Source organism: Protobothrops mucrosquamatus, unplaced genomic scaffold (genome assembly GCF_001527695.2).
Source record: "Protobothrops mucrosquamatus isolate PMUCROS unplaced genomic scaffold, P.Mucros_1.0 scaffold1368, whole genome shotgun sequence".
Lineage (NCBI taxonomy): Eukaryota > Metazoa > Chordata > Lepidosauria > Squamata > Viperidae > Protobothrops > Protobothrops mucrosquamatus.
In genome coordinates this window covers 307,650-335,612 of record NW_015387559.1, presented here as the reverse complement: position 1 = coordinate 335,612, position 27,963 = coordinate 307,650, and the positions used below count along the sequence as shown (strand labels likewise).

Below are 27,963 nucleotides of genomic sequence, written 5' to 3'. Positions count from 1 at the left end.
CACCAGGCTGCCGGGCCACCGGCCACATCCCATGGCAGTAAAAGTCTCCAGGCCACTCGCCCACCCTCAGCCGCCACATCCCCAAGTTACCAAGCCACCAGGCTGTCGGGCCGCCGGGTTGCCAAGCCGCCGGACCGGACCGCCGTCGGGACGCTTGGGCCGCTAGGTCGTTGAGCCACCGGCAGGCTGCCTCAAGGTTGCTAACTGCCAGGTTGCTGGGTCGGCGAGTCGCCCCAGAGCTGTTGGGCTGCCATGCTGCCACAAGGCAAGCCACTGGGCTGGGCCGCTGGGCTGCTGGAAGGCCGGGAAGGTCGCTGGGTTGCCGGACAAATCGCCGGGCCGCTGCTAGGCCGCCAGGCCGCCAAAAAACGCCCGCTCGTCCACATCTCGCCGCGGGGTCCACCAGGGTCCACCAGGCCGTTGAATCCCCATCCACCTGCCATCCGCTCACAGGAGGGATCCGGAAGATCTAACTCACCGAGTCCACATCTCGGCCGGTTCCACCCCCTTGCGAGGCCCCCATTTCCCGCTGCTGTCTCACGGAGCCGCCCGGAGTCGATCCGCCATCTTCGGGCATGCGCAGTGTGCAATCGCTTAAATGAATGATTGTAAAATGAGGATTACTTTTATGTTTCTGTTGCAGTTTATTGACATGAGAATTATATCTTTTTATTCCACTTTCAAATTCTTTAAGAAACTAGCATTATTTGGAAATATATAAATAATGTCAAGGAACAGCCTAGATAAAGGAGTTTAATACACTAGTACAAAATATGCTCTTTTCTTCAGGAAAAGTAATATATTGAGATAGTAAAAGTGCTGTAAAAGTTACAGTGCAGAAGAAAATTGTTTTATGTTTGTATGAAGCTTCACTGTGGATTCAGTTAGAATTTTGGGATATATCATTTAAATATATAAACAAATATGATGATGAGTATCATGATTAAGGATAGGTTAATCTGCCAAACACAGATTCATTCTGTTTCTCAAAATATATTCCATTTCTGCATCTCTTTGTAGAACTGTTTGTATGCATTTTTCTTAATACATGGCTTTTGCAAGCAATTTTCCTTAAACTTGTTTATCTGTTCTTTTCACTCCCCCCCCCCTTACCGAAAGAAGAACAGAGGCTGCATTCTGGTTTGCAAATCAATTCAGAAAAAAATGAATTACAAAACTTCATTAAAATATGGATCAAACAAAATTCTTGCCTAACTTTGTGCCATATGGGAAATGGTCCAAAACAAGAAAAACAATAATTCCATAATGATTCTGTGGAAAATTGAGATATAATTACCCTTAACAAATAAAACGGAATCACTGATTTACATGCTTGAAACAACTAAGTATGCTTATGAAATGATAAAATCAGAAGATATAGCTGTAAAGTTGTGTTTTGATTTGCTAGAAAACAATTTTGATAATAGTAATGTAATGATCTTATATAACTAATTAAATTATCATGGGGTTGAGGCAGATTAGCATGAAATTATTATTGTTTGAGAATTACCAGAATTGTCAGTACGTTGCTTATCTTTCCTAGTGATAGTTGTGAATAATAAACATTTTGGCTTGCAAAGTAGTCTCTCAGTTGGAAATCTGAGGTTTCATGGAAAAGTATCAGCATCTTGGTGGAAAGCTGAACTTTGGTGGAACTTAGATTGACAAAATGTGTCAAAAGAATATGCATGTGACACAGAGATCCGTTTCAGTCAGAATTCAGGAAAGGGTTCAGACAGAGATAACCTTGCTTTGACCTGATGATGAAATGTGGAGCTGGGATAGAAGTGGTATATCCATCTTGGTGCTTCTTGGTTTCTCAGCAGCTTTTGGTACCATCAACTACAGTATCCTTCTCTGGACTACCTGCAGGAACTGGAAATGGGGAGCATCATTTTGTGGTGGTTTTCATCCTTTCTGGCCAAATCCAATCAGTGTTAACTGGGTACAGGGGAAGTTGTCCCTTCTTTTTTCAGGTGCCACAGAGCTCAACTCTCTCTCTCCCTGCTTATTTTACTTCTATATGAAGCTGCTGGGTGAGCTCATCCTTCAGTTTAGGATTCTGCATTATGAATATACCGATCATATCCAAATATTGACCATGAGCTAACCAAGTGAAGTGAAGTGTGGTCCTGTCTCAGTAGACTGTATGAGACCAGGTGGGAAGGAACTAACTCCAACTCAATCCTACCAAGATTGAGTGGCTGTGGCTCTTGAGGTTCCTTGGAACTGAGGATTTTCTATCTGTACTCTTTGAGGGACCAACACATCTGAACTCAAGAGTGATACCTAATCTGGGAGTTGTCCTGAATTTGCAGCTTCTGCTCAAAGAATAATAGGTGCCACTGTGACCAAGGGATTTTTGTAAAGTTTCATCTGTTGCACCAGTTGTACCCCTTCCTGAACCAGAAGTCCTTTTAGATAGTCACTCATGACTTCGTCATCATAAAGCTTGATTACTGTAATATACTCTACACAGGACTATCCCTGAAAATCACTCAAAAGCTTCAACTGGTCCAGAATATGCTGTCATGGGCAGTGATGGACATACCAAAATGATACCTCTGCTCCATGAGCTGCACTGTTCCCACTAAGCTTCTAGGTATGATTCAAGATGCTGATAATTACCTATGAAGTCCTACATGGCATAGCTCAGGTTATCTTAAGAATTGCACATCTCCCATAGCTTCTGCCCAGCCAGTATGTATTGACAAATAGGGGCACTCTGAATCCCTTTGATTAAATAGAACCATCCAGGGGAACCCTCAAAACATGCTTTCTCTATTGTGTTCCTGCCCTTAAATCCATGTGGCTCCCAACAAGGGCTTTCCACCCTTGTTGACTTGGTTATTCTCCCAGACCTTAGGCCAAAGAATGGGACCCCCTGTTGTTTGTGTTTTTTCTTTTTGTTATGTTGCATAGAGTGGATATATCCCATCTTGTTTTGTAGAAAGTTTTTTTTTATTAAGCTTTATATTGTGAGCTGCCCAGTTGGAGTCAAGCAATGCTTATATTGAATCCAATAAATAAGTCAAATAAACAGACACAATGAAATAGATGTGGTGCCGGGCTGAAGTAGAAGCCCAGGGCCTTCAGAAGTCTCTGAAGCATTGTGAGAAGACAGTGTGTTGTTTGGAGAAGCATGATTGTCCTTAGGTAGAGGGTCTGGTGCAGCCAGCACTGTCTTGCATAGGATCAGGCTGGGTATGCCTGGTTAGCAACAGGAAGAAGATGAAGATGGTGAAGGTCTGGTGGGGACAGCAGGACCTATGGATGACGGGGCAGCTAGGGCTTTGCAATGTGGCATTGGGGTGATTGGCCACATTGTGGGGCTTGAGGTGACAATCCTCATGGTGCTGGTGGCATCAGCAGTGTTTGGGTTGAAGTAGAGGCTCAGGGATGGGTGGCAGCCAACCCCAGCATCACCACTGTCACCTGCCCCCCAAGGAGTACCATTGTGCAGAGTCGCCAAAAAGGGCAGAGATGGGAAAGATATGCAAGTGGCAGGAGTTCAAGTACTCCTGTATTTGTGTCGCCAGGCTGCCAAGTGGTCAAATTTTTATTATGTGACATGGCAGCATTATTATGGCCATACCTTCAGGGCCCAGGCATAAGTATCAGTTGTATAACACTGCTGTATGTTTGAAGGGTTCTGAACAAATTGTCATTCATTGAGGACTACCACTCTATCATACTATTATATGGAATAAATGTGAAATGAAAAGTGCCACTCATTTTGTCTTTATTTGGAAGGGTAAGTTAACCTCTTTCATGTAACAATATTATGATTGTGTGCTGTGTATGCATGCCTATGTCAGAATTTTTATTTTTGTACTTTCAGAATCATTTAAGCCTAAATATATTAAAAATAGTAATGCATTATTTTCTTTTCCTTGTCTACAGTATGCTGTCTGGCTAATCCTCTGGGTTACATGGAACATATTTGTTATCTGCTTCTACTTGGAAGCTGGAGACCTATCAAAGGTAATTCACTGCCTGATAGACTAAATATCTGATGTTTACCTCTCCAAGACGTTTACTCTTACATATTCAAAATGTGGTCATTTCTTTAGTAATCTTGGAAATGATGAATATCATTGTTGCCTCAGCAGTTCATGTCTTAAATCACTGACAAAATATTATTAGTATAAAATATACACCTAGGAGGACAACTCTAACGAGGATTGTGAATGGACTAAGATTTCCATAGACTAATTTATATAATGTTAATTTCATATTTGGGAGTACTATAACTGATCAGATGCTTTTAAATATGATGCATATTATTGCTTTTTCCTTGTGCATTGAGTTGTGGATTCGGTATAGAAGTATGCATATTCAAAATAGTTTTGCTAATTAGTGAAAAAAGGACAAGCTAACTAGCATTGGCAACTGTTTCCTTTTTAGCAATATATGGGATTGAAGCATTTTTTTATACTTTTTTATACTAAGTGATGTCAACAACTTTACTTCCACACACATACTGAACACACATATGGGCAAGAGTAAAAAAAAATCTTTGTATGTATTATTCTTTTTTATGTCATCTTTATTCTGAACAATGTGGTGTTCATAGTTTAACAGAATAGAATAATAGAGGTGGAAGGGAGTTGGCTTCTGAAGTAGAACACTTCCTACCAAGGGCATAGAACATAGAATAATAGGGTTGGAAGGGACCTTGAAGGTTTTCTAGTCCAACCCTCTGTTCAAGCAAGAGATACTATACCATTTCAAACAAATGATTGTCCAGTCTCTTCTTAAAAACCTCTAGTTCTTCTGAAAGCAAGCTGTTCCACTGATTAATTGTTCTCACTGTTAGGTGCTTCTCTCCTTGATTAGTTTCCATCCATTTCTTCTTGTCCTGCCCTCAGGTCTTTGGAGAATAGGTTGACCCCCTCTTTATGGCAACCCTTAGATATTGGAACACTGCTATCATGTCACCCTTAGTCCTTCTTTTCATTATACTAGATATACCCAATTCCTATTACTATTCTTTGCATGTTTTAACTTCTAGTCTCCTAATCATAGTGCTCCCTTTTCTTTTCCCCACAACATAGTGAGGCAGTTGTACTGAGAAAATGGCTGTCCCAAAGTCATCCATCCAGCTGCCATGCCTATGGAGGACTAGAAGTCAATTGTGTACTCATCAGATGTATCAATAGTTATCTGAGAACTCTTGCCTTTCTATAAATGTGGAAGGGAGGGAAGGAGGGAGGGAACTCAAAGGGGAAGTCAACAGGAATTCAGAAGTTGCCTCCCACTCCCAGTGATTTTTATCCACCCATAATCATTCTGTTTCTCTGCTTAAGTAAGGAAATATCTTTGAAACAATGACCTGTCTTTGAAATAATGATCATAAGTTGCCTAGTTACCTATAAAGCTCTTTATTGGACAGTGTTATATTACATTAGGTTATATTACATTGCTTTGCTGTAGTTAAGTCTGCCAGTCTAACTCAAAAAGTCTTTCTAGGAGTCCCCTCTTGTGAAATTCATGGGACCTGATTGAATCCCATTATATCAACTCCAGGGCTTCAGAAGGTGCCTTGCGTTCTTGTTTTTAGGAAAATCAAAAATCTGTCCTTTTTCTACAGTTTTTTAGCTATCGCTGATTGGGCTATTGGGTTCTTCCATTTAAATAATTTTGTTGAGTCTTTATTATTGTTTTGTTGTTTGTGTATCTCTCATTTGTTTTATTCTGATATGGGCCACCCGGAGTCCTGAGATTGTTCTGATTCACAAATAATATAAAGAAGAAAAGCAACAGAAAAGCAAATATATAATGCATATTTTGAGGGAAAATATAATTATGAATCAGTGATAAAATGATTGATTATGTACCACTAAGGCATTGTCAGCTTAGTGACTACATAAATAGTTTGTCTTCATGAAGTAATGAAATACATGCTTTTATTTAATTTTGTGTGTGGTTTAATAATACCTATACAGTTCATTAAAAGGATAGAAAGACAAGGTTGGCCACACATGAAAACGATAGAGTTTGAAAATAGATTGATCCATCTGTTCTTACTCAAACCATGTGGAGAAGGTATACACTGTTATGCAAAACAGAGGAGATGGATTCAAAGTGGCTGAAAAAATGTCCAGCATATTTTGGATTAAGTCCTTTGTCAAGGAGATTACAAATCAAGAAATGTTTATTAGAAAGTGAAAGTGGACTCTTGGAAGAAATATAGCAATGATTGCAAACAATGAAAGTTCAGTATTTCAAAACACAGTAGAACATTTTAAAAACTTACTAAATTGACCTGAGTGTTTTCTTTCCAAGATGACAAAGAATCACTATTATTTTTAATCATAGCAAATGAAATAAACCAGCAATTGCTTCATTCTGATCCACCTCCACCTTTAAGGGCATGTATTATATCATTGTATATAAGCTATTTTAAAGCTTTTATGTGAATTGGCTTTTAGAAATCAAATGATTTTTTCTCTGATATTACAAATTTTCTCTTTGTGGAGAAAGAGAGAGAGAGACAGACAGACAGACAGACAGAGAGAGAGAGAGAGAGCCGTGATGGTATGGGAAAAAGAACTGATTTGTGTGATGAATTAATCCATACAAACAATGCGGATCTCTGAGACTGCCAGCATGGGAAGCCACAGCTTTCATGTGGTGACCACATATTGGGAAATGATTCTAAAGCAGATATATATTGTCTAGAATTTTGCCTGTGTAGCAGTATGAAAGAAACACTAGATACAGCATGAATTGGTTGTGGTTCCTGCAGGGAATCAAGAGGTACTTAAATAGCCATATCTTTTGCTTTCTGGCTTGAAAAAAAAGAATTGCTAGCAACTGCACCTTTTCTGAAAAATACTTTCACAAATAAAAAGTCTAAAAGTTTGATATGAAAGCAGACTCTGTTAGATTTTGTAAGATTTAATTCAATTAGCATGAAATACTGTGTTCTAGTCCCATGTTTAAGTGAATTTGAGGAGCTTCTATTTCCCCATCATTATTGATTCTGTTGTGATACCCTCAAACTGAGATTTGTAATGAACTGGGTGGAAATTCCCTACTGTGAGGTGTTCACTTCAATAGTCTCCTGTATCACACTTATCTGGGATAGTTTTGAAGCTGTTGTGATATGTCCACATCACATGCTGCTCATATGTTCCAAATGTAGTTACTAATACATCCCAAGTCATAGAAAGTCTGAGCATTGAGTCAGGCCGTGATAATAGTCACAGAAAAAGCACTTTGACCCAACTGCAGATCACCAACTTTTTGAGAATACATTGTTAGATGAAAGTTGTAAATCTGTTCCATCTTTTTAACATGATTGAGGTATACATTTAATCACTTTGCATTATCAGAAATATTTGGAATGTAGACAAATTGATGGATACTTTCAAAGAATGGCTGAGATCAACTAACCATGTTTCTCTGAAGTAACTGCGAATACTTGCCTAAGAACCTGAACAGATAACAGATAAGGGGGAAAAAGATTTTGATTTATGAACAATAAGACACAAATTCAATCTTTCTTAAAGTTCACACCCAACACACGTACTCTTATTCATGAGGTGCAGTGTACACACAACCCGATACTCCTGACCACTTGATATATTTGATTACAGTATTCTACATGAGCACCATTAAAGATCACACACTTAAAAACAACTCATTCGCTGTTTTCTTTAACAGAAAGTTCAAGTAGTCTTGAATGATTAAGTGAGATTTAAGGTTGTCCCACTGTTTTGGTTTATTTGGGTTTTTTTTTTCATTGTTTGAATGTTTTCCTGAAAATAAATATGACAGCATGGTTAACAGCACTCATGGGAAATTCTTCGTGCAAGGAAAAGAATACTGAACCTTGTTTGAAAAGGCTATTGCTGTGAATTAACTGTAAATAGCGAATAAAATGTGACCCTGGGGAAACTCTGGGCCATTCCTATGTTACACCAGGGACACAGTTCAGATTGTAAAGCATGAGAGATAATCTTCCACAAAATAATTTTAGGGATCCGTATTTTAAAAATATAGCTTAATAATTGCCCAGTTGGGAATACATTATTTTCTCTGTATGTAAAATATACCTTTCTTCCCTACGGAAAGCTATTTCACCTGAGAATGGAGTAGTTACGGGTCTTTATTTTCCCCTTGCTTATCTACAACTGATTTTCTGTCATTACTTGCCCGATCAAGATACCATTTTCCGAGCTATTGCTCTATTCCCTGTGAGAAAATTTACTAATGGCTCTTTCTCCTCCTCCCATGTCACAAAGGTCGTGACACTTTTACAGCAGCTCTTTACTGAAGTCAAAGAGCTTGATAACAATAATGGGGTATTCAGAATGAGGAGATTAGCAGGGCTTGCCAATGAACAGCTAGGCAGCGCTGGTCTCCGTGCATTAAAACCTGAGATAGATAAATAATGTGAAGTTTGGCAACAGATTCAGGACATTTTGGGCCATTGTGTCATTGTTAATGTCTTCCCCATGATACCATGGCTTTCACAGCTTATCAAAATTATTACGAGAGGTTGCCAGGTAACAAAAAGGACAAAAGTTACATTTTAGAAGGCTGCCCTATGTATGGAATATTTTCTGTTGGGAGTGCAAATTACATAGAGCTCATGCTTTTACGCAAATGCTTTTAAATAATGTTATGCTGGCAAGAAAAATTATATTATATGCTTTCTTAGATTGATTACTTTCTTTTTTAGAAATTAAGCTGCAATTTACTTCAGAATCACAGCCTCTTGGGTCACTGGAAGTGCATCTGGTGTCCCTGCTTCAAAGAACACTAAGTAGCACAGAATGTTTGCATGAAATTTTAATTTTTCAATTATCACCTTGAAATAAGGTGACTTAGAAATACTGGCAGAGGAAGATGATTGGTTGTGATATCCCAGAGTACAAGGTTAAATAAAATATGACCTTTTGCTTCAGTGTCACGTTAAACTTTGCCCTGGAATCAAGAGCAATACTAGATAAACTTCAAGAAGTGCTTTCAAGAGCACAGATGCATGAAGGTACCCTCCAATTGCAACTCTTTAAAGCAGTTGTGCTTTTTCCAAGGATTAGATAGCAGCTGCAGAGGGCAGCAGCTTTTTGGAATGAATCCAACGTATAAAATAGGCGAGGGCAGACTTTTAACCCTAAGAATGGTCAAGGCTGATGAATAATCATTTTTTAAAGTGTTGAATGTCACAGCTAAGAATGGCTACATAAGTGCAGAGGATGCACAGTGCTTTCAAAAAAAACCCCAGTCTTAATAGATACAAGGGCCTAAATGAGTTAAGAAACTATGGACAGAATATTCCCCCCCCCCTCTCTCTCTCTCTCTCTCTCTCTCTCTCACACACACACACACACACACACACACACACACGAATAAAAACACACAAACACAGTTTAGGGTATTTCTTGCAAGCATAAATTATTGCCTTTTTCATACAAAACTGAATATTCTTATTATATTATCATATGATTTTTTTATACGTGCTGCTCTAGGGATTTTACTAGCTAATATACCAAGTTTATTATGGAGATTTGAAGGAAGTGAAATTATTTGCAAATTCAAACTTACGTACAAAATGGTTTAGAGAGATAGTACTAGTGAGAGAGGAATGCACCATCAAATAGAAAATCTGCTCAAAAGAAAGGAAAATATTCAGTATTCCTGTTGATCTATGAAACCACTTCAGTTATCTGACTGCTTTAAAGAATATGATATGTTATCGTCCAAAAACAATTGTATTATATATGTGTTGTTTAGCATGGGATAACTCTGGTGCCTCTACGGTTAAATTTTTTACACTTTGTTTGACATGGTATTTTGTTTGGCATAAAGTTGTAATTGAATTGTTGCAAGTCTGGCACTTCTAAAATGTATCTATTTTGGTTTTATCTGTTCACAAAGGATGTAGAGAGACAACCATTTGGTTTGTAGATCCAGTCTGATTTGATAGCCGGGTCTGGAATGTGTTTTAGAAAAAAAAAACCCTGTTCTTTCATAGTACGGCATGAGAAAAACAAATTATATTTATAGCTGTTTGCTTGCAAATGAAATTTGTAAAGAAGTTAAAATGTCATAAAGGGATGAATATTCCAACTATAATAGAAATCACTGGGGTTTTTATAGGTTACAGTTCTTTAAAATCAGCTGCATTTGTTTGTTTTTCAAATGCTCAGAGTTTAGCTTTGTTCCTAGAACCTGGTATCTCTTTTTATCTCTCCAGTCTGAAAAAGGTTCATTTCATTCTGTCAACAGATGAAATGAATATAGGTTGTTCTCGCGCCCTTGTGCAAAACTCTATAGAAGCGTTACGTGGCTTGCCATAATGATGTGTCCTAAATATTCATCTGTCAAGCCAGGATCTTTAAATGTTCAAAAGACCATCACCCATGTAGAAGAGAGAGATGGAGAGCCTATCTGCATGTTTTTCAGAATTTTTACCAATTTAAATAACATGACCAAAATTAAATTACAGGGAATGATAAGAAATTGAATGCATTCTAGATGGACTTAATTTATTGTGTATATTAGGCTTACATTTATTCTTCTCTTTCCCTGTTTTCATTTCATGCTATCTGCTTCAGTGGAAATCCTTATTTTCAGCATATCTCAAAATGAATGTCTATGATTAGGGTTTCTAATTACACTTATGGATACTTTTAAGATTATCTGTAGGTCCACATGATTATGTTAGTGATCATTTCCTTATCTACATGGTGCTAGTGACTCAGTTTCAAAATGAAAATGAAAAATTACACATTAGAGTCTATATATATTAGAAGCATAGAAGACCTTACAGATATATAAGGTGACACTTTTGCTGCATTATATTACATTTTCAATCATGAGTCAATGAAATTACATAATTTCAAAAGTACATTTAATATGTAAGTTAAACATGTTATTTCATAACATGTAAAAGGCAATTTTAATACAACATTTCAGCAATTTTCTCATTGTATTTTTCCTGCCATCTAAGCTACTGGAGTGATTTAGCCTTAGAGATATATTGGCCCCTTATTACTTTATATCTATCAGAGAAATAATTTATAATGGAGTGGTTAGCAGTTAAATTTCAGTGTTGCATGTATTCTAATAAGGTACCTGCAGGATATTTAATTTTGAACATATTAGCTTCCATGGATATTGGTTCAGCAGATGTTCTGTTAAGATAACTGAGAAATTAAATTACTTTTCTTCTCAAAGCATCCCGTTAACTTTGTAGGTAAATGCCTTTGAGCATGAAATCTGACCAGGTTTTTTTTTTTTTGACAAATAGCTATCAAAATGTTTTAAGTAAATGACTTCATTTTATTTTTCCAACTTCTATTACTCTTACAGATTTGACATGGTTGATCATATATCTAACAAATGAAAATTTAAAATGGTGCTGGTATCCAACAGTGTAGGCTATATTGAAGATAGTTTCATGGGTAGATACTATAAGGATGCTTGTGGTTCCAGATAAATTAGTTTGCAGGGTTTTTTAACCTCAGCATTTCTACCAGTTAGAATGGAAATGATTGCAAAATTAAATTCTGTATTGCTGTAGAAATAGTGTATTTGGGTAAGCTTTCATGGACCCTTTTATTTTTGTACTTTCAACTAATAATTCATATGGATATAAGAAGTTAAAAATGATAGAAGAGAAGGAAATTATATTCATAGTATGTTAGAAATATTTGAGTCTCTAGCAGGCTGTAGGAGAGGATCTGACTAGACTTTATTTGAAAGAGAATGGGATAGAGAGAATATATTAGCCAAATCTTAGGAGAATTCATAAAAAATTAAATTATACACCTCCCAGAGTCCCTCTGGGTGGGAGATGGGAAATTCTTAAGTATGATAAATAAATAAATAATAAACACAAAATTAGCCGAAAGACCATGTGTAAAAGAATAGCTTAGACTCAGAGAGTAATAGTATTATCTAAAATAGAAAAAGGCAGGAAAATACAGAACAAAGGTTAATGTAGAACCAAACTCCAGTGCATGAAGAAAAAGGAATATATCTCATTAGGCATCTCCATCTTTTTTCAGTAGTGGTACATCTGACTTTTACCCTGACCCTGACAACTGCCTTCTGGTTATCTTTTGGCTGTGCCTGGTCCCCACCTTAGCGCCTGGCCTCCTTTATAGCTTTCTCCTTTCCCCAGACTAACTATCGCCTAATGTCTTATATCCAAATTTCATTACATCTTAGTTTCTGGAGGGCTCCAAGGGAAGAAGATACCGTTTGAAAATGCTGTCATTCTTCATAGGTCAGTTAAATTTATCAAGAGTTGCTAGGGGAATCAGACTCATTGGCCAGAAGTTATATTTTGACCAGTCTCCATCTTGGGTGATGCAACTGAGACACTCAACTTTTCTCTGCTGCTAGTGTTGTATTCGTATGTACATTCATATTACTTTTTTGCAGAACCTAGCACATTTATTTTTTTTGTTCATTCATTTAAACCATTTATATTGTACTGCAAATGTACTACAGTGTTATTTTAAGAATATTTTATTGACTATCTACAGGAAGGTTAGTTTTTTAAAGTTCCAGAATTGCCCTAAATATTGAGCTATATTTCTAACACATTCATGACACTTGGCCCTCTTTTTGCCCCAATGTGATTTGTTTTGTTTCATTATGATGAAAAATTCTGTTATGTGGTTTTCTTATACCATCCTATCTTTGTACATTCAGACAGAGGGACCTGGTTGTACCTAATGTGCTCCTTCCAAAATCTGCTGCTGCAATTTCAGTGGGATTAATTTATGGTGCATGCTATCTGTTCACCAGACAATTGCAAGAGTGTAGCATTCCACTTACTGAGGAACCACAAACACTTACTCAAAAAGAAATTGGATTCTGTGTTTGTAGGGTAAGACTTGATTGATTAAGTAACCTTACGAATCAAACAGAAGTGTAGGTGATTGTTGATTTCATACCAAGAGCTAGTTCTTCAACAAGGAACAGTATAACAAAGCTAAAATAGCTAGCTAATTTGAGCAATTCTATGATCTGGACTTTTATTCACCTGACTTTGCTCAGTGGTAAGTTTGTTTACATGCTGAGATCTATCCTAATAGGAAAATACACATTAGGTAAGTGGTGGGACAGAGGTGAATAATTAATTTATGACTTTAGATTATCTGTTAAGGTAGCTTTCAACCCCCCCTGGCAAAAATATGAAAACAACTATTAAAATTAAAGGAATATATAATAGAGACTGGCCAACATAATACTAACATGAAAGAGCTATGCAAAGCTACCCAATCCTCCATCTCTCCAAAGTAATTTCTACACCCACCCATTGCTCTGTTTACTAAATCATGCTGTTATTTCTTACTCAAGAATATTCAATTCACCTGAAGTTCTATCCTCAAGCTTATTAATGGAGCACCTTGTGGAGTTGTCATCATGCATATCTATACAATCAGCCATTCGTTTTCCTTTTCTTCCACAGGAAGACTTAAATTTGGAATAACATCATAGAAGCTTATTTCATCCTGTTGCAGTTTATACTTATGTTATTTATGCAACTGATTGCCAAGACTGGGTGTCAGCCTCTAGATAACATTTGCTGAGGTGGGTGAGGCCTGGTTATTACTTGAAATCAGTTATTACAAGAAATCAGTGTGTTAATTCATAATACATCCTGGAAGAAGGAAGTAGTTAGTTTTTCTTCATTAGCACACATGACTTGAGAATACAATTGTAATGATAATTGCATGGCTCTTGGTTTTGCACTCTGAAATACCACGAGATATAAAACTGGAGTAATTGGGGTCTGTTACTAGGAATGTATCTTGGTGCATTTTTACAGTTTTCCTCCTACCTAATGAAATATCACATTTATATCACTATTAAGAATGAACACAATTCAGTAGTCAATGTCCTTATTCAGACTCTTTGAAAAGTATGCAACTTCCACAAGAATTTAATGGAATATATGATGCCAATTGCTGAGTAAAGTGGTGAATTCTTCACTATATAGAGGTAGGACAGCTATCTGTCAAGGGGGAGGTCAACTGGATTAGATTAGATTTGATATCTTAAGTAGCTCTTCTAATTCTATAACCCTGTGCTTATTTATAAACAAACAAATACATTTTATAGATGTATGTATCAGAGCATCTTTGAGTAATCAAATGCATAAGATATACTAATTGAAAATACAAATACTTTTGGTCTCCAAAGTGCATCTATTTTGAATAGTGCATTTATTTAAAAAAAGGTTTGCTTCATTTAATAAGGATAATAACATTGAATATTTTAAATTTTACAATTTAATTAAAATTTTAAAATCAGCTACCAAACTTTTAACAATTGTTGCTGTCAACAGTGGTCATTGACAGCAACAGTGGCCATTGACACTTGATATGTAGACAATCTAATAAACTCTGACAGTGTTTGTAAAGGCTGCTTTGTGAATGTGAGCTTGATGTAATCCAGATTTCCAGCCACTCCACTCATATTCCAACAATAAAAATGGCAGTTTCTGTGGTCTACTTACAACGAGAAATTATCTGGAATCCAGATGATCTTGTGGATGTTCTCAACTTCTTCCAGAGAAATTATGGCTGTTTGGATCCAGTCACAATTCCCCTCACAAAAGCTATTTTGTTAGCTAACAAACACCAGCAAGATGTTGGCTCGCCATGGAAGTCTGCAACAAATAGCTTTTTCTGATGGGGACCATTTCTCATCTGGCACTTAGGGTGGTGAATTTCAGAGGTTTCTCTGAGGTTGTCCAGTCAATACTGGTTTAGGATTTCATGCCCATTGTAATGATTATGGACTCTCTCAATTATTATTTGGCCTGTGCTTGCAGTGGGGTACATTCTAAGTTTGGTACAGTGAGCTCTCAATTTATTAGCTCACGATGGAATGCACTTTGCATGGAATGGGCTAACATTTCTGTAATGATATAATATAAAGCTATCATCTGGATAACAATGTCATTACAGAAATGGGCTCATTTGCACAAATCACAGTTTTTAACAGATATTTATAAATAGGAGACATGTACTCCTCCCAATTAATCTTACTAGGTTTTACTGTCTTCTGTTTATCTGAAACAAATGATCTGAAAATATAGGAATTCTGTGTAACTCAGTTAGTATGAACAGGTCATTCTCAGATAAATTTTAGATTAACAGCTGATATTATGAAAACTCTGCCACACACTGGAGGAGTGTTGAAATTGTCCAGCCTTGTTCCCTGATGCATCTCCTGAATATCCTGGTGGAATTGACTACCTGATGTGTCAATGATACTTTTGAAATATCTTTGACATTATCTTTCCTAAACCCATTCTTCCCTCTAGCTAAAGGACCATCTCAATTTACCAGGACCCTGAGAGCAGTGAAGCAGCTAGGTAGAAGGCTGAAGACTGAACATGGAGTGAATCCCTTTTTTAAGGTAATGGATGCAGCAAGTGGACTTGCATCCCTGCCTCATTTCATCTGCACAAAATAGGTGGCTAGTCTTACAGATATCTCGAGTTTTTAAGATTTTTGGAGAGTTGAGCTAGAACAGTTGAAAAATCATTGTGATCAATTCTCATGTTCTTTGCAGAAAAAGACATGAGACATACTGTACAGGTAGTCCTCAGCTTAACAACAGTTCATTTAGTGGCCATTCAAAGTTACAACAGCACTGAAAAAAGGGCTTATGACCATTTTCCACAGTTACCACCATTGCAGCATCCCTGTGGTCATGTGATTAAAAATTCAGACCCTTGGCAACTGACTCATATTTATGATGGCAGTGTCATATGTTCACCTTTTTGCAACCTTCTGACAAGCAAAGTCAATGGGGAAGTCAGATTCACTTAACAATCGTGTTATTAACTTAACAACTGCAGTGATTCACTTAACAACTGTGGCAAGAAAGTTTGTAAACATGGGACAAAGTTCACTTAACAAATGTTTCACTTAGCAACAGAAATTTTGGGCTCAATTGTGGTCGTAAGTCGAAGACTACCTGTATATGCAAGAATTATAGTCACCATATGCTTTCTTGACCTTTTTTATTCTTGATGGGTCAAATAATCAGGTTGGGATTGGTCCATTACTGATTGGTCCATTACTTTGAACTTCTTTGAACATGCTTTTTCCTAAAGAAGAATTATTTATTTATTTATTTATTTATTTATTCATTCATTCATTTAATTTGTTTGCCGCCCATCTCACTGCAAGGTGATTCGGAAATTCTCTTTAATTATAGGGAGGAGGGAATCCCTGAGGATTTTACTCCATTAGTCAATGCCGACTATAGGGAGTGGTGTTTATCTCCATTTCAAGGAAGTTGAGCCAGCACTGTCAGAAGACAGTTCCGCAGTCATATGGCCAGCATGACCTTTAATTATAGGCTTGGCTCAATATTCCATTATTCAGTGAGATGAATTTAGAAAGTACTCATCTTGCAGCTCCAGCTCTATCTGGACCTGTTTCAATCAAAATTTTGTCTATGAATCATATCCATTGGATATGGATCCAATATCAATACCTAGGCCTGTATTTCTGTACGTTGACAGGCTTCTATCTTGTTCCAATGCTATTTTTCATCTTCATGTAGATGAAAGATCATCCAGGGCTCTAGTCCAAACTCTAGTCCAATAAGACAACTTGTATCTTTGATATTGTTTATCTTGATTAAAGGATGGATGAAAGAAAATAATTTGGGATGAAATCCTAACAAGGTGAAGGTTGTGTAGCTCACAAGAAAACTGGATTTGAGGATTTAAATTACCCCTGTTTTGGACAGCGCTGCACTCACCTAGAGAGAATGAGTTTATAATTTAGGAGTGTTCCGTGGTCATTGAATTCATAGGTAATGGCTCTAATAAGGAGTATATTGCCCAGATTCTTGGTTTGACTTGGTACTGGTTATTTAGGCTTTGGTTGCAACAAATATTTATTACTGCAACATGCTCTAAGTGAGGCTATCCTTGAAAAGTATTCAGAAATGGCATTTGGTACAAAATGCTGCAGGTATGTTGCTAAGACTGCAATGTGTGGGTATTACATGCTGTCTATTCTCAAAAATCTGCACTGGCTATCCATCACCCAGTGGATATAATTTATGATTTTGGCATGGACTTCTGAACCCTATATAGCTTTGTGTCTGATTCTCCTACTGGTAGTCAGTATTTACAGTAGTCCGTATTTTCAAGTATTTTGGAAAATAACAGAAACACATCTCTTTCACCAAGCTTTCAGCTGTTAATTTATTTAATGCTACTGGTTTTAATGATACTGATTTCACTGACATGGTTTATATTTTGTATTTAGTTCTAATTATTTCAAACCCCCTGGAGTGCTTATATAAGCAGAAAAGCAGGCAATAAATATAATAAATAAATAAAATGTTCTTTCTGCAGTAATGCATCTCTATAAATATTTGAATGGTTAAAGTACTGTAAAGTGAAATTAAAAGAAATGACATGCGTATCATAAGAAGTTGTTCCTGTAAATTTGAGTCACTGGCAGTTTCCAAAATATATGCCACTTTTAGTTGTTGCTGTCCATGCTTTCAATTTTATTCATGATCCTTTTAATTGGCTTAGATAAGCTCTCTCCCGCTGATTTAAAACTATATATTAAAATGCCAGCTCTTTGAAGACAAATGTTCTGGCTTAAGTGATGCAAGTGTGTTGTGCCAATGGAATTAAGGATTTGAGGCTTTTTGGGAATGGAGAACGAAAGCGCTCCTAAGCATTTCTTCTAGAGATATATGCAATTTCCTGTTGACTTTCATGAGCACCATGCTCTTTTTTGCAGCTTTAGATGTAGTGAAACATATGTAAGATTCACAGTGAAAATAAAGACTTTTCAATTAATGTACACATTTCTAGGCATATGCTGTTTCAAATTTGATCCTTTTAAACACATCTTCCTGAATCAGCTAAGACAGATGGAATGAGTTGTCATGACAGTCATTTTATTTTTAGCTAATACTGTGATAAAATCTGTCCTCTAGTCACTTGTAACTTTTAACTTGTAAAACTTTTAACTTGTACCTCATTCTCAAGCCACCTTCAACACTTCTCTTGGCTGTCTTTTACTGTTGTCCAGGGTACTGGGTCTCTTGTCATTTACCTCAGTGCATCTCTTCCCCATCACTGAAGCCTCCTATCTGGTGTATTCTTGTTTCATGTCCTTCCTTGAGATTTAACTGAATTTTAAGAAACTGGAGGCCTGTGTAATGAAAAACAAGACATAGCCAAATTATGCATTTTTTATCACAATTTGGAACAGCATTTTAAACCAAACTGCACATCAGTATCTCGATATAAAAGCAATGGTACCTCCCTTTGGCTAACTTTAAAAGATATTTTCCCATGATCAATAATTAAAAAATCAAAATGGTTTAAAAACAGAAGTGATAAAATTGGGACAGAGAGCATGTCTGGTGTCATAGAATAGTTTAGTAGAAAAAAAAATAAAAGACCCTTTCAGACCAAGAAATGTTGTATGTAATCCTATGTCAGTTTTTAAGATAAAAAACAACAAGCACTTGTATCAGAAAAGGCAATAAGTACATGGAAACTCTGTATTCTGAGTATGTGTCAGTTTACTGGATGTACCTCTGAGTTGGTAGAACGGAACAACTTTCTGTTGGCTCGCAGCATAGTATTTAGATCAGGGGGTCTTCAAACTTGGCCCTTTTATGACTTGTGGACTTCAACTCCCAGAATTCCTCAGCCAGGCACACTGGCTGAGGAATTCTGGGAGTTGAAGTCCACAAGTCATAAAAAGGCCAAGTTTGAAGACCCCTGATTTAGACATTCTGGCTTGCAAAGTAAAGCATAGTAATCTTGTCAGGAGGAATGTCAACTTTGATTGTGTTTCTGGCATACTGGCAAAAAAGTATCAAAACTGATCCTTGAATTATATGTGAGACTATAACTAAAGTTGATAACCTTGTCTATGCTGAATGCCTCAATTAACCCAAGCCATTATGAGTAGTGGAGTTCAATATTTATGAGTTCATGAGATTATACTCATGGAAAATTGCAGTGTTTAAATGTAAGAAGTAAGGCATGAATCAACAGATGAAATGAAAAATCTTCAAGTTCTAGATTGAATGTTGATTGCAATTATTATTTTATTTTCTTGTATCACCAAGAATCTTACGATTACAATGAAACAGAAATTTAATAAAGAACAGAAGAGAATACAGGAAAAGATATCTGGCAAAATTTAAAGGAAAGGATGAAAGGTATAACACCAGTTTTCCAAAAAAATGATCTGGTCTTATGTAATGGGATTGATCAATACATACAGTATAACAAAATAAAGATGTAGGTTTAATCGCAAGTAAAAGGAATAAAATATATGGTATCAGAAATTAGTATGAATGTAGAAAGCTGTAGCATGGTGATAATTGTATGTACACTCCAATAAATGATCCTAATAAAAATGCAGACATGATTCTGAAGGAAGGAAGGAACGAAGGAAGGAAGGAAGGAAGGAACGAAGGAAGGAAGGAAGGAAGGAAGGAAGGAAGGAAGGAAGGAAGGCCAGCAATGTCTTCAGTTATCTTTGTCAACTCCAATTTCAAGGAGAAAAATTAACTAACTGTGTTTTGTGTAATGTGAAAAACATCAGTACAATGTTGAATGCTAAAGCATTCTACTTTTTTATTTTTGTGATTCGGAAGAAGGTGATTAAAATAGCATGTGTGCAATTTGAAGCAATAGTAGATGATTGCAGATTGCTTCAATTATTTACTCTCCCGCTTCATGGCACTGTCTTAATTTGATGATCCAAATAATATAATTTACCCAGCATTTTTCCTGTCCACTCAAGATTAGAAAAGGGAAATGTCATATTATAATTCTGTACTAAATCAATATATGATTTACCAAATGGAATGGAAAGATAAAAAGTGTTTTTGCTGTGTAGTTCCTTGATACTTAGCACTTAAACTAATAAAAAAGTTTTCTCTTATACTATTTTTCTTGTCTAAAGAAGAAAGGTTAGTCCAAAACTTTCTCAGAGCAGAATTCTACAATAGAAATCTTCAGGTGTGAAGTATCATAAGCATTTGTTGTTCTAAAAGGGAATAAAAATGACCTAGATAGATCTCGAACTGTACCAATACGTCTAGAACTGTACCAATAGGTCTAGAACTGAGAAGTTTCCAAGGAATGGAAATTTAGACTCCAGAGCAACTTTGAAAAATATATAAAACATATAAGTATCAAAAATACATACTTTGCTTTCATAAATGTGGCACTGAACACACAACTTTAAAAAAATCTATTTTAATTAAACCAAATAAGGATTGGTACACTGTTAACTAATTTTATGTTTTGAAGACATTTTATAATTTCAGTAACATATTATCTTTTGCCAAGAACTTTTGGTTTGGGGTATTCAATGTCATTGAGAACTATGTCGCTTGCGATTATAATTCTGGCATTCTTCTTTATATGAGTTATTTTATTGCTTTGAGTGGACAATAGAAAAATATTTAATAATATAGTAACAGAAATAAAATGACATTTTTAACAGATTTAAGATACAGTATTTTAATTATGATACATCTGAAAGAAATACCAGCTTCTTGGCTATAACTGTTGATTTGTTAGAAGGTTGGAACCTAGCTGACACAAGCAAAAAAAAGAATAAACCATTTGCTGTGAATCTTTCTTTGTTTTTAGTGGCATGAAGTCCCTTTATATGAAAAATAAAAATGCAAATTAACTAAAGTCTATTACTCTTTAGTTTCTGAATATATTAACTTGTAGATGAAAGGTGACATGACTTTTCAGTTATAGACTAATACCGTGAGAAGTGCAGTAAAACTCTTTAGTTGGGCCTGGACTCTAACCAACAACTTTTAAATACCTTGAGGGCTTCCAAGAATAATTTTATTCATTCCCTCTTCAGAAATTCTCAAATAGGGACAGGATTTTTCTGGAAAGACTGCAGGCTTCTTCTGCCTTAGGTTTCTTAGCACATTGCATAGTATTATTAGGAATTGTCAGTCTATACCTACTAAATTAAAAAGAAAAACAAATATGCAAATGTACACTGAATACTTTGAGTGGCCATCTGAAATATGAAATACAAAGGGAATGCAGATACCACATACTAGAAAAATTAGCACGTTTTTCTTTTAGGTTTCCTAAAATGTATAACGTTTACATATTGCTTTCAAGCCAAATAAAAATTTTCCTAGCTTGATTTCTATTTCTGTTTTGCCCTTACTAAGCAATTAATCTAGAATCATTCAAAATAATCTGATTTTTTAAATAATAATAATAATAATAATAATAATAATAATAATAATAATAATAATAATAATAATAATAATAATAATAATTTGTTTCTTCTTGTCTGTGTGAAATTTACTGAACTTTTATTCATCCAGTTTGTCTTTGCTCTGTGTAGGGTTATGATAGTCCCATTTTCATTTAATCCATATCCCTCACTCTCTTATAGCTGATGGCTTCTTCTCTTTTCTCCTCCAATGTTTTAACTGCTGGTGTGAAGTATATACATATATATATATATTGTGACTATTATGTTAGCATTAGCCATTGACTTTGGGAGAGGCTAATGTATACCTCATAATTGGCAAAATAAACAGCACACGGTTAGCACCCAAGAGGATTTGACAGATTGAAGAACCTTATTCAGAAGTTTATTGATAGACCCTTCTTATGAATGGAATAAGACCCTTCTTATGAATGAAAATTGATGTGAATAAAAGAACAGGGTTTTGAAGGCTCAATGGGTATAGTATAAGCTATTTGGATTCTACTCTGTTTCTCTTGGCATTTAATAAGGCATTTGGGAGTCCAATTTGTCTGGTAATTAGATTCGGGATAATCTAAACCATGTTTGGGGAAATAATTCCATTCTCAAAGGAAGTTACTAATCTATATAAATACACTTTTCAAAAAATTAGTCTTAAGAACAATGAATTCCTCAAATAAAACTCAAAAGTTAATAGTAATTTTGACTTCCTACTTGTACTACAAATCTTACATATAAATCTTTCAAATATTCTAGTTCATCCAAAATAATAGCTCTCATAAGTTAGTTAGATGTTTTATCTGGCCTTATTTAGTTAGCAGTGAGTTCATATTATGCCTGATTTTAATTAATTCATAAAAAAAATCAGAAATTCCACCAAATGTTTCTAATTTACTCTTGTTTTTCTTTTTAATTTGGGGTTTGTTCTACATGTGGACACATTCCAGCTTGTATAGCTGAATGTAAAGAAGTACAATATATGTTAAATGATTGGGAAATTAAAGCCTACAAATAGTTGTAATAACATTTAATATAATTTTAATATATATTAATTGAAATACTGCATATTATATATACAGTATTTACTCCCTATCAGTATAAATTAGAAATAATTCATATAAAATTATAATAAGAGTAGGTTCCCATGAGTGCTTATTTTATCAAGTATAGTCTTTTCAGTAATAGTAAAATTGTATCTGGAAAAAGTAAGAGAAAAACAAACTTAATTAAACTTTTAGTTATTGGAATTTGAAGAACAGGAATGTGAAAATTATCTGGTTTAAATATTTCAATGCAGATATTATTAAATAGTTTAGTTTCCTTGTACACATAAAGTAATTACATTTCCTGCAAATCAGCCCTATCTGAAGAAAGGACGATGTATAAAATAAATCATTCATTCAGAAAATGTTCATCATGTACAGACATTATTACATATATGTACACAAGCAAAACATATTGTAAGAAAATTTGATTTATGCTCAGGTCTCATACAATTGCTTTGTTTAAAATGTCCATGAAATTTATATCTAACCTCTTAATGTTTGCACATTACAAGGATATCTGTTATTACAGCTGGGTATACTAACATTTTAGTACCATAACAATTTCTGAATTAAATATATAGAGTTCTGAGTCTCTATACTGTTTAAAAAAATAAAAATAATTACATTGATAGGTGGTGGATAATGAACAGGTTAAAATTGCTTATGTCTTTCTTTTAACAACAGAAATCTTTCTTTACAAAGTACAAAGTCAGATTAGGAAATCACTGTTGGAAGATATATTGGCTTGAATGGCTTTAAAAAGAGATTACACAGAAGCAACAATAAAAGAAGACAACTACGTAAAATTATTAAAACAAATAAAACTAGACTTGGAAAAATGGAAAAATCTACAACTTTCAATACTAAGGAGAATAGCAACGGTGAAGATTAATATTTTACCAAAATTACTCTTTTTATTTCAAACAATACCTATAAAACTGGGGGGGGGACTTCTTTGATGAATTAAATACATTGATCTTGAAATTTATTTGGCAAGGAAAAAAAGCCAGAATTAGATTGAAAATGCTACAAGAAGCGAAAGAAAATGGAGGATTTGGGCTTCCAGATTGGGCTTTTTACTATCAAGCATCTGTATTTACATGGTTAAAAGAATGGATAAGCCTTAGACATAAAAGATTACTATTCCTAGAAGGGCATGACCTACAACTTGGATGGCATGCCTTCCTATGGTATGGGAAGAATAAAATACATAGATACTTTCAAACCCATTATATAAGAAACGCACTTCTTCTAGGATGGGAAAAGGTAAAAGCAAAAATTTATATGAAAATACCTGGATGGCTTTCAGCAATGGAACATTTGTTCACCCAAACCCAATTAACTATGAGAAAATTGTAACTTATAAAGACATTTTGAATATTGAAGAGTAACTAAAATCTAGACAAGAACTGGAAGAACAGGGCATTGACCTATCATGGTGACCACACCTGCAAATTCAAACAAAATATGAAAAACATTCTAAAACATCTGGATTTTATAAAGAACAGACAGAATTTGACCAGATACTATTGACATCAGATGAAAAAATGATTAAGAAACTGCATAAATATATGTTAAGTTTAAAGATGGAAGAGGAACAAGTCAAAGAAACAATGATAACATGGGCAAAAAACTTTAGGCATAACATAGATTTAGAAAACTGGCAAAGTCTTTGGGAAAGAAACTCTAAAATAACAAAGGCAGTGGCTTACAAAGAAAACCTATATAAAATGTTTTATAGATGGCACTTACCACCTGTGAGGTTAGCAAAAATGTTTAAAAATATGTCTAGCAATTGTTGGAAATGTAGACAAAAACCAGGGACATATTATCATCTTTGGTAGACATGGCCTAAACCCAAAAGATTTTGGTTAAGAATACATATATAGTTAGAGAAAATGATAAGAAAACATGTAGATTTTAAGCCAGAATTATTTTTGTTAGGTATAATTGTAGGAAATTATGGGAAAGAATGTGTATATTTAATGTTACATGTACTAACTGCAGTGAGAATTGTATTTGCTCAACATTGGAAAGATGAAGAATTACCAGTGGAGGAAGAGATAATCAAGAAAATTTTGGACTGTGCAGAAATGGACAGACTTATATTGAAAATGAAAGAGAAAAAAGTTTCAGAATACTTTAGAACATGGGATACATTTTATCAATGGCTAGAAAAATGAGGTAGGGAGAAAGGAGTTTAACATGTATTAGTAAACTAACTATTGGAACCCAGATAACATGTTGCTTATAAAATATTAAGGATTTGTGATTATAAAAAAATTAATAAAAGATTATTAAAAAAACAATGTTAAAAAAACATTGAAGATAAAGCCATCAATTGTTGCTTGCGATAGCATTATCTCTAGCTTCATAGACAATACACCCTTCAATGCCAGTTGTTGCAGCATAGAAACAGAGATTATTTTGGTGGTATATTGTGAGAATAGGATGCTTGATTTGATAAGTATTTGGTTCAAATTACCTTGATATTTCTTATGAATTTAATTGGCAGGTACAGAGATAAATTTAAATATTAAATATCTAGAGACTCTAAACATTAGGAAAAAGACTAAGCTCAAGGAACAAGTTGTAAACAAATGTGTTTTACAGTATATGCAGCAGATCCTTTACTGAAAGTAAGTACATATTGGCTTTCCCATATTAACATAAATATCTATATTGCACACTTAAGCCTTTGTGTATATGAGAACAATTATTTCATTAATCTAGCTGATCAGGTTTCTACACAGGAGTTTGTGATGGAAAATTGTACTGAAAGAGTTCTCATCAGACATTCCTCATTGAATTGGAAAAAGGTATTGAGTAGGATGCTGTGAGCATAGTCCTACATTTCTACTCTTCACTGGTTTTATTAATGGGTTTGATAGATCTACAAATATGACAAATGCAAATTTAGGCTATATCAATAGAAATAGAATTTCCAAATCAGGCAAGTAATTATTCCATTCAGTTCTGCTGTGGTTAGACCCTATCAAATCATTCAGTCCTTTTCTGTGTATCGCAGTTTAAGAAATAGGGAATAGTATCAAATTAACTAGAGAGAAGTTCTTTGAAAATGGGCTCCAGCATAAGCCCAAAAGCTCAGAAGACAAAAAATCTCTGGTCCTGGTGACCGAACCAGATTAGATCCTGCAACATTATCCTGGAACACGTATATTTGCCTTCATTTATAATAGTAACAAAGATGATATAAAATTCGAAGGAACTTGAGTGTATTGAGACTTGGGAAAAGTCAACTGAGCACTCAACATATATAAAAGAAAAGCGAAAATAAAGGGTGCTATAGTTACTCTCAGTTTCTCGCTGTCAGCAAGATAAAATATGCAAAGGTTGATGCTGCTAGAGCTGCATGGCCCACAATTATGGAAGGGATGTTGCATTCCCGCCACTACTCCTAAAAAAGGGGGGGGGGAATGCTTATCCACCAGATAAACAATAGAAATTCCAGGAGTATGAAGCATAATTAGGAGTTTCCACCAGTGGGAAACCTTCATGCCTATAGCTCCAGAGAAAATGTTACACGTTTATTATGTCTTCAGATTTCTTGCAGATATTTCATTATCCAAACTAGGTAACATCTTCGGTGCTAATAAGAAGTGGGGTTTGCTCTCAGTTTATAGTCTAGTGGTTTGCCCTGTCAGTGTTGGTGGAGGTTGGGCTGTTTACTGTTGGTTTGTTTGACAGTTCCTTAATTGGGATATTGTTTACTTCAGAGGTCACCAAACTTTGTCGGTTGGCGGACTGGAGAAAAAGGGAGGGTGAAGCATTTTACATGTGTGCATGTGCACGTGTGTGCCCGGGGTCACAAGCATGTGTATGCCACAAATGGGGTGGGGCTAGCACCCACATGATACTCACTAGCCGTGCCCCATTCCTGCATGGTGCAGCGCCTTGTTTCTGTGCCCCGTGGTGCGGCAGCAGTCGTTTTTGTGCCTTGCAGCACGGCGGTGGCCTGTTTTTGTGCCGTGTGGCACAGCAGTGCCCATTTGGCACCCTGTGGCATGGCAGTGCCCATTTTAGTGTCCCACGGGGTGGTGGTGGCCCGTTTCCACACCCCGCAGCATGGCAGAATTCATTTTTGTACCTTGTAGAACAGCGGCGGCCCATTTTTGTGCCTGTGGTACAGCAGCACCATTTTTGTGTTGCATGGCGGTGGCTCATTTTCGCACACCGAGGCATGGCGGTGGCCCGTTTTGTACCCCAAGGCGCAGCGGCAGCCCGTTTTTGTGCCCAGTGGCTGCGGTGCTAGTGCAAGTGAGGGGGTGTGCACGCGCACGCACTGACCAGCCTGTCCCGCAGCCTGGTGGCCAGCAGGCCATGACCCACTACTGGGCTGCAGTCCACAGGTTGGGGACCCCTGGTTTACTTGATTGTTGGTCTTCTGTTAATCTTGGAGTTAATCTTTGCTTATCTATGTGCTGATTGCTGGTATCATAGAGACGTATTTAGCTCTTTTTGTTCCCTTTTTGGCTGGTTGTTTCTTTTGCATGGTCTATAGATATTTATGTGTCTATTGATGGCTAATTTGTCAGAGTGCCAGGCATCTAGAAATTCCGTATGGTTTTGGACTTGGCTTGGTCTAGGATGGTCACAATTTCCCAATTGAAACTATGGTTAAATCTGCCCATATGTTGTGAAATTAAAGAATTTTCATCATATCTTCTGACTGCTAGTTGGTGTTCATGGATGTGTTCTGCCAATCTTCTGTCTATTTGTCCTGTGTAGTGGTTGTTGCAATCATTACACTGTATGTTGTAATGACTCTTGTTTTTTTCTTATGGTCCTGCTGGGTCTTTTGGTTTACTTAGGATGTTTTGAAGGGCTTTAGTTGGCTTGTGTGCTATGCTGATTCCATGTGGTTGTAAGCTAAGCTTATTTGCCATTTCCAGCTGAAAATTTTTTAAATCTATGGCTGACAACCTAAAGACTAGGTTTTATTTTATTTGACAATCTTCAAGAAGGACTACTAGAAAACTCTCATCTGGTAGCCTATCGGAATAATGGGGAATGCAGACAAATTTCCCTGGGCAGGCACAATAGTTTTATCTTTATCAAACTCATCAGCTGACTTCTAGACTGCACACTGTTCTGCTGGGAAAGTGTAGAGAGTAAGGGAGGTGACCTTCACAGAAATGTGCAAGAACCATTACCCATGTAAAAGGGGATCAATTTTTTTAAGTCTAGAATGCCTAGATAATATTCAGAAGTGACTCAGATTGACACCTCCCTAAGTGACTGGATTATAAAAAAGAGGAAGAGGTGCCACACAACTAGATATACAAACTTCTGCTAACATAGCTTATCTCAGTAAGATGTTGTTCTGGTCTTCTTGTGGAGTTCATTTTCTGACCTGGTCTACATAGAAGGAGTGATAGGCAGTGTCTTCAGTGCAGTAAAAAGGCTTTCTCAGTAGCCTGGATTCTTTGCACATGTCCATTTTAGTATGATGGGTCAAATGTTATCTGCCTTGACACAACTGTGCATACCCCAAGAGAGAAAATGGATGCAATATATTCTTCTCAAGTTTTTGAAATATCTAAAATAAGAGTAAGCAACATTTTCAGGTGAAGGCTGCACTAGAGTCTGTAGTAGGCTGGAGGTCTCTCTCAAACACATGGCCTTTGACATTGACTTTTGATGGA

At 36.0% G+C, this 27,963-nt stretch overlaps 1 protein-coding gene across 1 annotated transcript in view; it reads left to right on the top strand.

Moving 5' to 3' along the window:
• NKAIN2 (sodium/potassium transporting ATPase interacting 2) overlaps window positions 1–27,963 on the top strand; it is a 280,197-nt gene that overhangs the window by 33,451 nt on the left and 218,783 nt on the right. Inside the window, exon 3 of the mRNA XM_015821631.1 lies at window positions 3,904–3,984. Coding sequence (XP_015677117.1) covers window positions 3,904–3,984 — 81 coding nt within the window. The remainder of the gene's footprint in view (window positions 1–3,903; window positions 3,985–27,963) is intronic.